The sequence below is a fragment of the Vicia villosa genome, linkage group LG2 (assembly GCF_029867415.1).
Source record: "Vicia villosa cultivar HV-30 ecotype Madison, WI linkage group LG2, Vvil1.0, whole genome shotgun sequence".
Classification (NCBI taxonomy): Eukaryota; Viridiplantae; Streptophyta; class Magnoliopsida; order Fabales; family Fabaceae; genus Vicia; species Vicia villosa.
In genome coordinates this window covers 9,862,145-9,880,534 of record NC_081181.1, presented here as the reverse complement: position 1 = coordinate 9,880,534, position 18,390 = coordinate 9,862,145, and the positions used below count along the sequence as shown (strand labels likewise).

The 18,390-nt window shown below is 32.3% G+C and overlaps 1 protein-coding gene across 1 annotated transcript; it reads right to left on the bottom strand.

Moving 5' to 3' along the window:
• Positions 1-3,663: 3,663 nt before the first annotated feature.
• Positions 3,664-8,876, bottom strand: LOC131649081 (uncharacterized). Its single transcript, XM_058918826.1, has 2 exons — positions 4,031-8,876; positions 3,664-3,950 (listed from the first exon to the last, which is right to left on the bottom strand). The coding sequence occupies exons 1-2, from the start codon at positions 4,712-4,714 to the stop codon at positions 3,882-3,884; spliced, it is 753 nt and encodes a 250-aa protein (XP_058774809.1). The 5' UTR covers positions 4,715-8,876; the 3' UTR covers positions 3,664-3,881.
• Between the last annotated feature and the right edge of the window lie 9,514 nt (positions 8,877-18,390).

Below are 18,390 nucleotides of genomic sequence, written 5' to 3'. Positions count from 1 at the left end.
TATGCTTAACTATTAGGGAGTTATTGGTCAACAAGTTTGATATTTTAATTAGGTAGTGATTTATTTTATTTTGTTAAAATAATTTGCCATTACGCATAAGTTGAATGAAATATTTAAGATTTTTTAAATATTACATTCATAATTTCACTATTAAAAAGAGAAAGAAAAATAAAATTGTAGAGAAGATTTTTTTTTTTTAAAAAAGAGAAAAAAAATTTAGTCTACATGTCATTAGGGAGAATATCAAATGTAAAATGGGACAAATTTGAGGGGAGAAAATCAAATAATTGAAACTTGGGGGCCAAAATCAAACAATTATAAAACTTGGGGATCAAAATCAAGCAATTAAAACATCAGAGACCAAAATCAAGCAATTGAGAAATTTGAGGGACCAAAACTGCATTTAACCCTAAAAATTTGGTTTTAGGTCAAAATTGAGGAATAATCTAATTCAAAGTACATGTTTTAAATTTCAACAACTTCAGTTTATGTTTTTATTTATATAAAAGTGGCATATTCCTGAATATTTTATTATATATATATATATATATATATATATATATATATATATATATATATATATATATATATATATATATATATATATATATATATATATATATATATAAATAAAATAAAATATTCAGGAATATGCCACTTTTATATAAATAAAAACATACACGGAAGTTGTTGAAATTTAAAACATGTACTTTGAATTAGATTATTCCTCAATTTATATATATATGGCATATTATATGAGAATGCCATATTTATATGAGAATGTGAGAATAAATCTGAACCATTAAATTTTAAAATAAATGGTTTTGATTCATTCTCACATTCTCATATAAAAAAGTTTAGGAAAATCACATGCATCGAATTCGGGATGAGGTTTAGGAAAACCACATGATCGCCCTAAGAAATAAATCTACCATGCCTTGAATTGTGCCTACTCCGAAGCTTAAAAGGGATTGGAACTCAAGTTGATTTCTTTTGAGGATTTGCCCCAATATGAATGGCAAGGAATAAGAAAGGTAATTAAATAATTGAAGAAGAAGTTTGAAGTTGCTACCAAGAAACCAGGATCTGTTAATATCAAGAATTTTTTTTAATAAGTAATGGAATTAATAAAGGGTATAATGGATACTCCAATCGGCTAACAAAGCGGAAAACTCCTACTACTCAAAGCATGTGAGTGGTAGGATATTCCAAACATGAAAATTACAATTGTCCGACAAAACATAAAAACTTAGGAGCCAAGTCCAAGATAAGAAAATTACTCTCGATATACTTGTCCGACTCATTCTTAAAAATGACTGCATTGCGCGTATTCCAAATACACCAAGCCGTAGATACTAACTAATATCCTTGCATAATAGATTTTAAGGCCCATATATTTTCCCTATTTTCCTCACCCAAAAATATCTTATCAATAACAAATCAACAATTTTGAAATTATTTAATTTTTTCATTTGGCATTTAAGAATATTAAAGAGATTAATAAAATTTTTATTTTGATTAAATATTAGTTAAATTAATATTTTTGAAATGATTAAAAAAAATTATTATTTATTTGTCATTTTTTTTAAATGACTACAGCATTATGCGTGCGTTTCGAATAAACTTGAACTCTCTTGTATTAAGGGTGCAATGAAGAATCCTTTAATCAATAAAAAAATATTAGAATAATGTTGTTAATTAATGAAATTATCATGTTAAAATTGTTAGTGCGTGAGGCATTTTTAGTGAGAAGATAAAGAGAGAATAATAAAGGAAATAAAGATTATATTATTCACTTGAATTGTACAAATAAAGATACAACCTATGAGTATTTATATACAACCCTGATTGGGCCTGGACTTACACAACTTGGACTTATACAACCTATGAGTACAAATAAGTCATGCTCCACGTTAGCTTTTGTTAAGTGGAATTGACGGCAAGGATGCATAATAGGGACGGAAAATATTAGAGGGACCATTATTTGAACAAACATATTAGAGGGACGCAAATCATTTTTTGGGTTATTTACAGGGACCTAAAACATATTTAACCCTTGAAAGAAGAAGAAAAATAAATACAGAGGTAATTGATAACAATCTTGGTATTTATGAGCGAAAGTATCCCAAATACCAGGTCCTTTTCCATCTTCAAATGTTGCACATTTATACTGTAAAAAAATCAAATTATACAAAATTAAATACCTAATAATGCTAATTGAAAGTGATAACAACAAAATTGAAGGATGATCGTAAATACATGAAATGCAGAAGAGGATGAAATAAACAGAATGATGAAACTATGTTCTAGGATTTGGAGTTGGGGCTTGAAACTATGTCCTCACAAATTGAAGGAGGATGAAAGAACATAGATCCATCTGACACAAGGAGTCGGTGAGGGATCAATTGGAGATTGAGGGGACTGTTGATTTCAATTGGAGAATGACGAAGGTAATATCGATCGGGAATGAAGGAACTAGGACGGTCGGAGTAGAAAGACAACAAGGTTGGTCGGAGGAAGACGGTGGCAATCGAAGATGGTGGTGATAGGAGACGGTGGCAATTGAAGATGGTGATGATCGGAGACGGTGGCAGACAGGTCGGTCAAAGACTGAGAACGAGATGAATAGGGTGAGATTAAGAGTGAAGACCAAACCATAGATAGAAAAAATATATTTTTATAAGAAATTATTCAATTTTATTCATTACTTTTTTCAATAAAAAAATATATATGTCTAGATAAATAGTATATATAACTATGTTCATAATCACTATGTACTTTTTTTTTTTTTTTTTTACAAAATCACTATGTACTTGTTAAATATAAAAAAAAAATAGATAAATAATGTCTTTTAAATTAGCTACAAAATTATTTGTAGTAAAATTATGGTAGTTACTTGTAGTGTTTGTCTAATATGACAAAATTGATATACAACTGTAGGTAAAAATAGTATTTAGTGACAGATATTAAAGCATCACTATAAATGGGTGTCACAATAGGGCCATTTTTTTGTAGTGCATCTATTTGAAGTTCTTTTAAAATATCTCATTAGATGATCATAGATAACTCAGTCTGGATTCTTGGAGATGAAAGACATTATTAATTTTTAGCTTGACATTTGGTGTGGTCCGCTCCTTGCTCAAACTCTAAACATCGACGTCTTAGACCAATCTAACAAAGGTGGGTGACTACTTAGTTTATAAAAGTTAGAGTTTTCCTTCTAATATTAAACTGGTTTTCCCTACCTTTGCAACATAATTAATTTCTTCCACATACCCGTTCCAGATTTGGAGGACACTAGATGTTGGAAGCTTTTAAATTTATTGCAAAAACCTAGCCAACATGTCCCTTGGCACAAATAGTTTTGGATCTCTAGCATCCTTTTTAGAGATGCATTCAAAGCAAACTTTCATTAAATGAGAACATAACGGCTGCCACTTTCCTTGACTACTAACCTTTGCTTCAAGCAGAGTGAAACTTCTCTACTTGTGGTTATGGTTAGATTTAATCATCAATAATCATACATAGATTTCATTCATGGATAACTGTTGTAACGTTACTGATCCAGAATCTGTAAATATGTGATGGATGCAGTAGTCATCATTATCATTAATATTATTTGGTATGTTCGAAATCAATTGTTATAGTTAAAAGTAGAAATAGTAGAACTATAATCGGGGAATAGATATGATATATAGTTCATTACAGATTACACTTACACGCCAAAAAAAGATACGATAGCTTATCGATAATGACCATACAAAACGAAGTAAAAGAGCATTGCAAGCACCTTTTCTTTTGCAGAACGTAATAAACTAGAGAAAGAGAAAACCAAAACACCATTTTCTCAGCTTACAAACATTATTCCTGCCATATTAATTCTACTTCTTGAGGAAAACACTTGTCAACACCATCTTGGTTTCCAAAGAAGCCTTTAGCAACTTGATACCCTATTACAGACATAACAAAAAATATACAATAAAATTGAAATACTGAAATCAGAAGAAAAAAAATTGAGAGATATAATTACCTCAGCCGTGCCCAGCTGAACCACCTTTTCTTGCAAGGTATCCATTACTTTCACATTTAACTTGTGCAAAGCTGTGAAGCTAGATTCGGTTGACGTTGGCTGAATCACCAAATCATCCATCACCCTAAAGGTTACCAAATCTTTCACAAAACCATTGCGAATGGAAGTTTCCTTTTCAGCAATCTTCCTATCTCCGATAATACGTACTACACGGTCCATATAATGACCGCAATGATCAAGCCTATTGCCTGGACATTTTGTTTGGCAATCATATGTAGCCTTCATCTTACATTTATTTGGGCACATGTATATCTTAGCTCCTTCATCATCATCACTTCCACTTAAATCATCATCACTTCTACTTAAATCATCATCACTATCATCAAACAGCTTAAGGAGGCCATAAGTGGAAGACCTTTTAGATGTTGGGTTTAAGAGAACACCCTTAGTTTGAAATGGTTGCATGAAATTCTGGTTCAGATTTTCAACACTCTGATACAGATTTCCTAAGCTACCTACCATATTATTCGCACTTAGCAGCTTAACTACAGTACCAATAGGCAAGTATAACAAGTTGAAGAGAAAGTCTACGACAGGTTTTGTAGCTTCACCATAGAGAACTCTGTTATTCTTTGTGTCGATAAGAAGTTTCATGGATACTTTGGAGGAAGAAGAAGAAGCCATGTTATATTGAAATGTTAATAGATTTATAATTAAGAAAAGCTGTTCTTATATAGACAGAGTGATATCAATGAGACATATAAATATATAAACTAAAATAACAAGAGGAGAGGAAGTAGATTTTTGTTAACACTCTTTCATATATATATATTTTGATGATTGATTAATTTTCTACGTGTATATAAGCATGCAATTTATGGGTTTCAATGCTTCATAACTAAGTAAGTATTCTTTTTCTTTAAGTAAAGCCATCACGTGCATTGGGCGGTTGGCAATTGGCGGTTTGTATTTTAGTCCAATAAAGTATTTCCTTAATGGTGAAGAATGGAAACAACTAATGCATTGTAAAACACCCCTTCATCTATAGAATATTTTTACCCCTGTGAATTAAAATAAGAAATCCTCTAATTACTCCTATGAATATGAATTGGAATAAGAAATCCTCTAATTTTTGTTGGCCTATAGACCGCCCATACGAAGTAGTAAATTTTCTCTACCTATAACAAACCAATACTTTACTTCGCCTCTATTAAAGGGAAAAAAAATTTAATAACTAAGTTTTAAAAAAAATACATAAGTAATTCATATTTCAAAATAATTACCTCAATAACCATATTTGAGAGTGTTTAACACGTAAGCGTCATTCCACATGACGCCTCCTATTTTTATTAAATTGTTTCAGTTACTTGTGGATTTACATGCAGATCAAACATTAAAATATTATACACGTAAATCCGCAGATAATAGTAAATTCGAAGGTAAATCTGCAGCAAATTAGGAAACTTTTTTTAAAAAAAGAAGAGGTGCCATGTGGAATGGCGTCTACATATAAAACACCCCCAAACATGATTATTGGAGTAATTTTTTTGAAATATGAGTTACATATGTATTTTATTTAAAAACTTGGTTATTAAAAACAATATTCCCATTATAGTTGCTATTAGAATATGATAAAACACGCCAATAAGGCACCGACTATATAAAAGTACAAGGTTAAGGATAAGATTGATACGTGGCATGAGTGAATTGGGTAATGTCACTAGCTATAATTAAGAGTTGTATGTAACGCTGTGGATGTTTTGTTAGCAAAAGTGTTTGATTTTGTGGATAAGAGATGAATGACAAATGGGCCACACGCGTGCATGATGGGCTACCAGCCGGTAAAATATTGTGGGGCACAACTTTGCTAGTAATGTGTTTTGAAAAATATGACTTTTCTTACCATAAACAGTCAAAAGTTATTTACTTTACTTTTTCTTTTTCGACAAAATGAGTAGTATTCATTTAGATCACAAAGTAGAAAACATTGTATGCAAATTATTGAGCACAAGGAAAAACAAAACAAAAAGCATAGCAAGTTGAAGAGAAAGTCTATGATAGGTTTTGAAGCTTCTACAAAGAGAACTTTGTTATTCTTTGTGTCGATAAGAAGTTTCATGGATAATTATGAGGAAGAAGAAGAAGCCATGTTATATTGAAATGTTAATAGATTTATGATTAAGAAATTTTGTTCATATATAGACATATTATTACGAAGAGTTAAGTGTGGTTGCACAATTAAATTTAATAATTAAACGAGGAAAGATCAATCTTTAAAATAATGTAAAAGTAAAAGCATTTACTCAGTTGGTGTCGATGTGATTTAGTGCAGAAGAACGCCGCTTTATCCATAGAATAATTTTACCCCCTATAAATTGAAATAAGAAATCCTCTAATTTTTTGGCCTATAGACCGCCCATATGAGGTAGTAAATTTTATCTAGCTATAACAAACCAATATTTTACTTAACTTTCATTAAAAGGGAATTTTTTTTTAATAACCAAGTTTTAAAAAAAATACATAAGTAACTCATATTTCAAGAAAATTACTCCAATAAATATATTTGGGGGTGTTTTACTTGTAAGCGCCATCCCACATGACGCCTCATATTTTTTTTAAAATTGTTCCTGCATATTTATTGTTACCTGCGGATTTACCTGCAAATTTACCTACGAAATTGTTGTTACATGCGGATTTACATGCAGACCAAACATTAAAATATTCTGCAGGTAAATTCGCAGGTAAATCCGCAAGTAAATCTGTAGGTAACTGAGAAATTTTTTTAAGAAGAAAATAGAAGACGCCATGTGGAATGGCTTCTACGTATGAAACACCCCCAAACATGGTTATCGGGGTAATTTTCTTGAAATATGAGTTACTTATGTATTTTTTTTTTAAAACTTAGTTATTTAAAAAAATTCCCATTAATGTTGCTATTAGAATATGATAAAACACACATCGATGCACCGACTATATAAAAGTATAAGGTTAAGGATAAGATTGAGACGTGGCATGAGTGAATTGGGTAATGTCACTAGCTATAATTAAGTGTTGTATGAAACGTTGTGGATGTTTTGTTAGCAAAAGTGTTTGATTTTGTGGATAAGAGATGATTGAGAAGTGGGCCACACGCGTGCATGATGGGCTACCAGCCTGTAAAATACTGTGGGGGCACATCTTTGCTACTAATGCGTTTTGAAAAAATATGACTTTTCTTACCATAAACAATCAAAACTTATTTACTTTACTTTTTCTTTTTCGTCAAAATGAGTAGTATTCATTTAGATCACAAAGTAGAAAACATTGCATGCAAATTATTAAGCACTAGCAAAAACAAAACAAAAAGCATAGCAAGTTGAAGAGAAATTCCATGACAGGTTTTGAATCTTCAGCAAAGATAACTTTGATATTCTTTGTGTGGATAAGAAATTTCATTGTTGCTTTGGAGGAAGAAGAAGAAGAAGCCATGTTATATTGAAAGGCTAATATATTTAAAATTAAGAAAAGTTGTTCATATATAGACAGATTATTACAAAGAGTTATGTGTGGTTGTATAATTAAATTTAATAATTATACGAGGGAATATCAATCTTTAAAATAATGTAAAAGTAAAACGCCGCTTCATCCATATAATATTTTTACCCCTATGAATTGAAATAAGAAATCCTTTAATTTTGTGGTTGCACAATTAAATTTAATAATTAAACGAGGAAAGATCAATCTTTAAAATATTGTAAAAGTAAAAGCATTTACTCAATTGATGTTGATGTGATTTGGTGCAGAAGAATAGAGGTTATGATTACTAATGCACAGTAAAATGCCGCTTCATCCATATAATATATTTACCCCCTATGAATTGAAATAAGAAATCCTCTAATTTTTGGGTCTATAGACCGCCCATATGAGGTAGTAAATTTTCTCTAGCTATAACAAACCAATATTTTATTTCACCTCCATTAAAGGGGAAATTTTTTTTAATAACCAAGTTTTGAAAAAAAAATACATAAGTAACTTATATTTCAAGAAAATTACCCCAATAACTATATTTGGGGGTGTTTTATAGGCAGGCGCCATTCAACATGACGCCTCCTTTTATTTATAATTTGTTCTAGTTACATGCAGATTTATTGTTACCTGCGGATTTACCAACGAATTTACCAGCGGATTTACATGTAGACCAAACATTAAAATACTCTGCAGGTAAATTCGCAGGTAAATACACAGGTAACAGTAAATCCGCAGGTAAATCTGCAGGTAATTGTGATATTTTAAAAAAAAAATAAAATAGGAGGTGCAATGTGGAATGACGTTTACAAATAAAACTTTTGCAAACTTGGTTATTGGAGTAATTTTCTTGTAATATGAGTTACTTACGTTTTTTTTTTAATTTGGTTATTAAAGAAAATCCCATTAAGTTGCTTTTAGAATATGATAAAACACACCATTGATGTACCGACTATATAAAAGTATAAGGTTAAGGATAAGATTGAGACGTGCATGATGGGCTACTAGCCTGTAAAATACTGTGGAGCACATCTTTTCTAGTAATGCGTTTTAAAAAAATATGACTTTTCTTACCATAAACAGTCAAAAGTTATTTACTTTACTTTCTTTTTTTTGACAAAATGAGTAGTATTCATTTAGATCACAAAGTAGAAAACATTGCATATAAATTATTAATCACAAGGAAAAACAAAACAAAAAGCATAGCAAGTTGAAGAGAAAGTCTATGACAGGTTTTGAAGCTTAGCAAAGAAAACTTTATTATTCTTTGGGTCGATAAGAAGCTTCATGGATATTTTGGTGGAAGAAGAAGATGCCATATTATATTGAAAGCCAGAAGTATAAAAGACTTAATATGAGAAGTTATTATTTATAGACATATTATTACATAGAGAGTTGAGTGTGGTTGCACCAATAATTGCTTTAACAAGGTAAGATTTATCTATAAATAATAGAGGCTATGATTACTTATGCACTATAAAATAGAGCTATATTGTAAAAGGAAAAGCATATTCAGTCGGTTGATGTCATTTGCTGTAGAAAAATTGAGGCTATGATTACTTATGCACTATAAAATAGCACTAAAAAAACTAAATCAATTTAATAAACTAAGTAAATCATAAAACTAAGTAAATCATATTTTATTTATTAAAATTAAATAAAATCTTATCATTATCAGATTGGATATATATGTTATACTATATCAATATGTTTTAAAATCTATCATATTATATTATGAAAAATTATATAATTTATTATTTCCCTTAATTTCTATAATAATAATAATAATAATAATAATAATAATAATAATAACAATAATTTATCACAATAATTATATAATTTACTATAGTATCTTTTAGTGATTATATATTACGTTTTTTAATCGTAACTCACTTTTGATGATATAGAGTATTGTTCATTAAAAATATGTTATTTAAAAAATTTATTAAAGTTTAATTGATAGGTTTTGTCAGTTATAATTTTACACGGTGGATATAATGCACATCAACCATTTATAGATGTGATCAAAGAAAAAGTTAAACCTTATAAAAATTTAATAGTTACTAGATTGTGACCCGCGCCATCTGCGGTTGTGTGTATAATTAAGAATTCCTGTATTAAATATTTTTATGCTTATACTTTTAAAAATGTTGTCTCAATTAAAATTTGATAAATAAAATTAATAGTATATTCTTTAATATAAAATTAATAGTAAATAAAGTTAAAAAAATTATTAACAATATTAGTTGGCCATTATCAAAATTATCAATAATATTAGTTGAAAGTAATATAAATTAATAAATATTATTATTATATTTATTATGTTTATTATATGATAAATATAATAATAATTTGATTGTTAATTATTATTATTATTATTATGGTTATATGATAAAATAGTAAATAGCATAATTAGAGTTTCATCAAGAATTGTTATCATGATGATGTCATACCCTAATTTTAGATTGAATTTAATTAATTTTTAATCAAATATTTTTGTTATCTTTTATTGTTTTGTGGGTGCAATTTACAAAGACTAATGGATATCCATTTGATGCAAAATTGAAGGCCCAAGTCATGATATATTTTCAGGGCCCATTGCATTTTATTTTAGTCCATGAGTCCAAGCGTTGAAGCTCATTTATTTTCATTTGTGAGCCATGTTTTATACAAACCCTCCTATAAATTGAAATAAGAAATCCTCTAATTTTTTGGCCTATAGACCGCCCATATGAGGTAGTAAATTTTATCTAGCTATAACAAACCAATATTTTACTTAACTTTCATTAAAAGGGAAATTTTTTTTAATAACCAAGTTTTAAAAAAAATACATAAGTAACTCATATTTCAATAAAATTACCCCAATAATCATATTTGGGGGTGTTTTACTCGTAAGCGCCATCCCACATGACGCCTACTATTTTTTTTTAAATTGTTCCTGCAGATTTATTGTTACCTGCGGATTTACCTGCGAAATTGTTGTTACCTGCGGATTTACATGCAGACCAAACATTAAGATATTCTGCAGGTAAATTCGCAGGTAAATCCGCAAGTAAATCTGTAGGTAACTGAGAAATTTTTTTTTAAAAAAATAGAAGATGCCATGTGGAATGGCTTCTACGTATAAAACAACCCCAAACATGGTTATCGGAGTAATTTTCTTGAAATATGAGTTACTTATGTATTTTTTTTTTAAACTTAGTTATTTAAAAAAATTCCCATTAAAATTGCTATTAGAATATGATAAAACACACATCGATGCACCGACTATATAAAAGTATAAGGTTAAGGATAAGATTGAGACGTAGCATGAATGAATTGGGTAATGTCACTAGCTATAATTAAGTGTTGTATGAAACGTTGTGGATGTTTTGTTAGCAAAAGTGTTTGATTTTGTGGATAAGAGATGATTGAGAAGTGGGCCACACGCGTGCATGATGGGCTACCAGCCTGTAAAATACTGTGGGGCACATCTTTGCTAGTAACGCGTTTTGAAAAAATATGACTTTTCTTACCATAAACAATCAAAAGTTATTTACTTTACTTTTTCTTTTTCGACAAAATGAGTAGTATTCATTTAGATCACAAAGTAGAAAACATTGCATGCAAATTATTAAGCAGTAGCAAAAACAAAACAAAAAGCATAGCAAGTTGAAGAGAAATTCCATGAAAGGTTTTGAATCTTCACCAAAGATAACTTTGATATTCTTTGTGTGGATAAGAAATTTCATTGATGCTTTGCAGGAAGAGGAAGAAGAAGTCATGTTATATTGAAAGGCTAATATATTTAAAATTAAGAAAAGTTGTTCATATATAGACAGGTTATTACAAAGAGTGATGTGTGGTTGTATGATTAAATTTAATAATTATACGAGGGAATATCAATCTTTAAAATAATGTAAAAGTAAAAGCATTTACTCAATTGATGTTGATGTGATTTGGTGCAGAAGAATAGAGGTTATGATTACTAATGCACAGTAAAATGCCGCTTCATCCATATAATATTTTTACCCCTATGAATTGAAATAAGAAATCCTCTAATTTTGTGGTTGCACAATTAAATTTAATAATTAGACGAGGAAAGATCAATCTTTAAAATATTGTAAAAGTAAAAGCATTTACTCAATTAATGTTGATGTGATTTTGTGCAGAAGAATAGAGGTTATGATTACTAATGCACAGTAATACACCGCTTCATCCATATAATATATTTATTCCCTATGAATTGAAATAAGAAATCCTCTAATTTTTGGGTCTATAGACCGCCCATATGAGGTAGTAAATTTTCTCTAACTATAACAAACCAATATTTTACTTCACCTCCATTAAAGGGAAAATTTTTTTTAATAACCAAGTTTTAAAAAAAAATACATAAGTAACTCATATTTCAAGAAAATTACCCCAATAACCATATTTGGGGGTGTTTTATAGGCTGGCGCCATTCAACATGACACCTCCTTTTATTTATAATTGGTTCCAGTTACCTGCGGATTTATTGTTACCTGCGGATTTACTTGCGGATTTACATGCAGACCAAACATTAAAATACTCTGCAGGTAAGTTCGCAGGTAACAGTAAATCCGCAGGTAAATCTGCAGGTAATTGTAAAAATTTAAAAAAAAAAATAGGAGGTGCAATGTGGAATGGCGTTTAGAAATAAAACTTTTCCAAACTTGGTTATTGGAGTAATTTTCTTGTAATATGAGTTACTTACATTTTTTTTTTTAATTTGGTTATTAAAAAAAAAATCCCATTAACTTGCTTTTAAAATATGATAAAACACACCACTGATGCACCTGTTAGAACAAGATTTGTTCTTATCAATTATCTTAGTTTTGATGATAACAATAATATGAATTTTGCTTAAGATAATATGGTACTCTAATCCAATGCAATTTCCCTTTCAGGAAATATATATAAAGAGTACGCATAATTCAGCGCTCAGAAGTTGTATCTCAAATGGTTCAGCATGCAACATCAGAACATGGTCTGGCAAGACATCAGAAGATGGTCGAAGCAGAATCAGAACATGGGTCTATGGAAGCATCAGAAGAACATGAGATCAGAAGCACTGAAGATCAGAAGATGGTATCACGCTCAGAAGCACTTCAAGGTCAGAAGATCAGAAGATGCTATGCACCAAGCTGTTTTGACTCTGATGATATTCAAACGTTGTATTCACAAACATCAGATCAGAAGGAAGTACAGGTGGCAGACTACGCTGACTGACAAAAGGAACGTTAAAAGCTACTAAAGGCTACGTCAGTAGACACAGCGTGAACAAGGCTCGAGGTAGTTGACAAAAGCGTATAACATTAAGTGCAATGCTGTACGGAACACGCAAAGCATTAAATGCATTCAACGGTCATCTTCTCAACGCCTATAAATATGAAGTTCTGATGAGAAGCAAGGTTAACGATTCTGCACCAAAACAACTTATATCAAACTTGCTGAAACGCTGTTCAAATCTAAACTCAGAATCTTCATCAACTCACTACATTGCTGTTGTAATATTTTAGTGAGATTAAGCTTAAACGTTAAGAGAAATATCACAGTTGTGATTATCGCTTTTAAGAAGCATTTGTAAACTCTTGAATAGATTACATTAAGTTGTAAGGAACTAGAGTGATCAGTGTGATCAGTATACTCTAGGAAGTCTTAGCAGTTGGCTGAGCAGTTTGTAACTAGAGTGATCGTGTTGATCAGAATACTCTAGGGAAGTCTTAGGAGTGAACTAAGCCTAGAGTGATCGTGTTGATCAGTAGACTCTAGAAAAGTCTTAGAGGGTATCTAAGCAGTTGTTCCTGGAGTGATCAGTGTGTGATCAGAAGACTCTGGAAGACTTAGTTGCGGACTAAGTGGAAAACCATTGTAATCCGTGCGATTAGTGGATTAAATCCTCAGTTGAGGTAAATCATCTCTGCGGGGGTGGACTGGAGTAGCTTCGTTAACAGCGAACCAGGATAAAAATAATTGTGCAATTTATTTTTATCGTCCAAGATTTAAAGTCACACTTATTCAATCCCCCCCTTTCTAAGTGTTTTTCTATCCTTCAATTGGCATCAGAGCGCCGGTTCTAAGGTGCAAGCACTTAACCGTGTTTAGAAAAGATTCAGGAAGAGAAAAACGCTTCATTTAAAAGATGGTTGATGAAAGTGGAAAGTCTACATCTACACCTGCATCTACATCTGGCTCTGCTGAGCAATACAACGGAAACAATGGTTATACTAGACCGCCGGTATTTGATGGTGAAAACTTTGAATACTGGAAAGATAAACTGGAAAGTTATTTTCTGGGTCTAGATGGTGATCTATGGGATCTTCTAATGGATGGTTACAAACATCCAGTAAATGCCAGTGGCGTGAAGCTGTCAAGGCAAGAAATGAATGATGATCAAAAGAAGCTTTTCAGGAATCATCATAAATGTAGAACTGTTTTGCTGAATGCTATCTCTCATGCTGAGTATGAGAAGATATCTAACAGGGAAACGGCCTATGACATATATGAGTCCTTGAAAATGACTCATGAAGGAAATGCTCAAGTCAAGGAGACAAAAGCTCTTGCCTTAATCCAGAAGTATGAAGCCTTCAAGATGGAGGATGATGAAGACATTGAAAAGATGTTTTCGAGATTTCAAACTCTGACTGCTGGATTGAGAGTTCTTGACAAAGGATACACCAAGGCTGATCATGTGAAGAAGATCATCAGAAGCTTACCCAGAAGATGGGGTCCTATGGTGACTGCATTCAAGATTGCAAAGAATCTGAATGAAGTTTCTCTGGAAGAGCTGATCAGTGCCTTGAGAAGCCATGAAATTGAGCTGGATGCAAATGAGCCTCAAAAGAAAGGTAAGTCTATTGCATTAAAATCTAATATCAAGAAATGCACTAACGCTTTTCAGGCCAAAGAAGAAGATCCTGAAGAATCAGAATCTGAAGAAGAAGATGAACTGTCCCTGATCTCCAGAAGGCTAAATCAACTCTGGAAGACCAAGCAAAGGAAGTTCAGAGGCTTCAGAAGTTCAAGGAAATTTGAACGTGGAAGATCTTCTGATGAAAGAAGATTTGACAAGAAGAAGGTCATGTGCTATGAATGCAATGAGCCTGGACACTACAAGAATGAATGTCCAAATCTTCAGAAGGAAAGTCCCAAGAAAAAGTTTCATAAGAAGAAAGGTCTTATGGCAACCTGGGATGAGTCAGAAGATGATTCAGAAGATGAGCAGGCCAACTGTGCGCTTATGGCAACAGAAGATGACGAATCAGAATCTACATCAGAATCAGATTCTGAAGAGGTATTTTCTGAACTTACTAGAGATGAGTTAGTTTCCGGTCTAACTGAACTTCTGGAACTCAAGTCTCAGATTAGTCTCAAATACAAAAAGCTGAAAAAGCAATTTGAATTTGAAACAAAGAAGCTTGAGTTGGAGAATTCTGAATTAAAAGAAAAACTTTTAAAATTATCCAATAATGTTGGATCTCCTTCTGATTCAGAAAAATCCACTCCTAGTCTAAACCATATTCTGAAAGAATATGATTTAAGTTTCAGGAAGTTCTTATCTAGAAGTATTGGCAGAAGTCAGCTAGCTTCTATGATATATGCCGTATCTGGAAACAAAAGAGTTGGCATTGGTTTTGAGGGTGAAACCCCATACAAACTTGAACCTGTTGATGAAATGAAAATTACATACAAGCCATTGTATGATCAGTTCAAGTATGGCCACTCTCATGATATTAGGCACACTTCACATGCACAAAGTTTTCACATAACACACACCAAGAAGCATGTGACACAACCTAGGAAATATCATGAAACTCACATTAAAAATTATCATGCTGTTCCTCCTATTGCTTATAATGTTAAACCCAAGTTCAATCAGAACTTGAGAAGATCTAACAAGAAAGGACCCAAGAAAATGTGGGTACCTAAGGATAAGATTATTCCTATTGCAGATATCCTTGGCTGCAAGAAGGACAAAGCACAACATGTCATGGTACCTGGACTCTGGATGCTCACGACACATGACAGGAAGAAGGTCTATGTTCCAAGACCTGGTGCTTAAGTCTGGAGGAGAAGTCAAGTTTGGAGGAGATCAGAAGGGCAAGATAATTGGCTCTGGAACTATAAAGTCTGGTAACTCTCCTTCCATTTCTAATGTACTTCTTGTTGAAGGATTAACTCATAACCTCTTATCTATCAGTCAATTGAGTGACAATGGTTATGATATAATCTTTAATCAAAAGTCTTGCAAGGCTGTAAATCAGAAGGATGGCTCAATCCTATTTACAGGCAAGAGGAAGAACAACATTTATAAGACAGATCTGCAAGATCTTATGAGTCAGAAGGTGACCTGTCTTATGTCTGTTTCTGAAGAGCAGTGGGTCTGGCACAGAAGATTAGGTCATGCTAGTTTGAGAAAGATTTCTCAGATTAACAAACTGAATCTGGTCAGAGGACTCCCTAATCTGAAATTCAAATCAGATGCTCTTTGTGAAGCATGTCAGAAGGGCAAGTTCTCCAAACCTGCATTCAAGTCTAAGAATGTTGTTTCTACCTCAAGGCCATTAGAACTCTTGCACATTGATCTGTTTGGACCAGTCAAGACAGCATCTGTCAGAGGAAAGAAATATGGATTAGTCATCGTAGATGATTATAGCCGCTGGACTTGGGTAAAATTCTTAAAACACAAGGATGAGACTCATTCAGTGTTCTTTGATTTCTGCATTCAGATTCAATCTGAAAAAGAGTGTAAAATCATAAAGGTCAGAAGTGATCATGGTGGTGAATTTGAGAACAGATCCTTTGAAGAATTCTTCAAAGAGAATGGTATTGCCCATGATTTCTCTTGTCCTAGAACTCCACAGCAAAATGGGGTTGTAGAACGAAAGAATAGGACTCTGCAAGAAATGGCCAGAACCATGATCAATGAAACCAATATGGCTAAGCATTTCTGGGCAGAAGCAATAAACACTGCATGCTATATTCAGAATAGAATCTCTATCAGACCTATTCTAAATAAGACTCCTTATGAATTGTGGAAGAATAGAAAGCCCAACATTTCATATTTCCATCCTTTTGGATGTGTATGCTTTATTCTGAACACTAAAGATCATCTTGGTAAGTTTGATTCCAAAGCTCAAAAGTGTTTCCTTCTTGGATATTCTGAACGCTCAAAAGGCTACAGAGTATACAATACTGAAACATTGGTTGTAGAAGAATCAATCAATATCAGGTTTGATGATAAGCTTGGTTCTGAAAAACCAAAGCAGTTTGATAATTTTGCAGATTGTGATATTGATATATCAGAAGTTGTTGAGCCAAGAAGCAACGCATCAGAAGCAGAGCTCCTCAGAAGCAAAGAACCAGAAGATCAAGTATCAGCTTCTCTGGAGGATCTAAGTATTTCTGAAGAACCATCTGTCAGAAGATCATCCAGACTCATCTCTGGTCATTCAGAAGATGTCATTCTTGGAAAGAAGGATGATCCAATCAGAACAAGAGCATTCCTTAAGAACAATGCAGATTGTCAATTAGGTCTTGTATCTTTGATCGAGCCAACTTCTGTTGATCATGCTCTAGAAGATCCAGACTGGATAATTGCTATGCAAGAAGAACTGAATCAGTTTACAAGGAATGATGTTTGGGATCTTGTTCCAAGACCAGATGGATTCAATATAATTGGTACAAAATGGGTCTTCAGAAACAAGCTCAGTGAGAAAGGTGAAGTGGTAAGAAACAAAGCCAGACTGGTGGCTCAGGGTTATAGTCAGCAAGAAGGGATTGATTATACAGAAACCTTTGCACCAGTGGCCAGGTTAGAATCTATTCGTCTATTTATTTCTTTTGCCACTCAACATAACATCACTCTCTATCAAATGGATGTTAAGAGTGCCTTCTTAAATGGTTATATAGATGAAGAAGTTTATGTCCATCAACCTCCTGGTTTTGAAGACTCTATGTCTCCGAATCATGTGTTTAAACTAAAGAAATCATTATATGGATTGAAGCAAGCTCCCAGAGCTTGGTATGAACGCTTAAGTTCTTTCCTTCTAGATAATGGTTTCACTAGAGGAAAAGTGGACACTACTCTCTTTTGTAAAACCTTTGAAAAGGATATTTTAATTTGTCAAATATATGTAGATGATATTATTTTTGGAACATCTAATGCTACACTTGGAAAGGAGTTTGCTGAGTCTATGCAGGCTGAGTTTGAAATGAGCATGATGGGAGAACTCAAGTATTTCCTTGGAATACAAATAAATCAAACATCAGAAGGAACATATGTTCACCAAACCATGTATGTGAAGGAACTTCTAAAGAAGTTTAATCTTCTGGACTGCAAAGAAGCCAAAACTCCTATGCATCCAACATGCATCCTAGGTAAGGATGAGGTAAGTAAGAAGGTAGATCAGAAGTTATACAGAGGTATGATTGGATCTCTTCTATATCTGACTGCTTCTAGACCTGACATTTTGTTCAGTGTTTGTTTGTGTGCTAGATTCCAATCAGATCCTAGAGAATCTCATTTAACTGCTGTTAAGAGAATTCTAAGGTATCTGAAAGGTACTACTAATGTTGGCTTAGTTTACAGAAAATCTAAAGAATACAACTTAGTAGGATTCTGCGATGCTGATTATGCTGGAGATAGAATTGAAAGAAAAAGTACTTCGGGAAGTTGCCAATTTCTTGGAAGTCATTTGATCTCCTGGTACAGCAAGAAGCAAGCAACTATTGCTCTATCAACGACAGAAGCAGAATATGTAGCTGCTGCTGGTTGTAGTACACAGATGCTCTGGATGAAGAGTCAGTTAGAAGATTATCAGATATTTGAGAGTAACATTCCTATATTCTGTGAT

Bases quoted from the DNA above. Each gene is read 5' to 3' on its own strand.
- LOC131649081 (XM_058918826.1), bottom strand. From the start codon at position 4,714: ATGGCTTCTTCTTCTTCCTCCAAAGTATCCATGAAACTTCTTATCGAC. The intron at 3,951-4,030 runs GTAATTATATCT...TGTCTGTAATAG, and splicing joins TTCAGCTGGGCACGGCTGAG to GGTATCAAGTTGCTAAAGGC.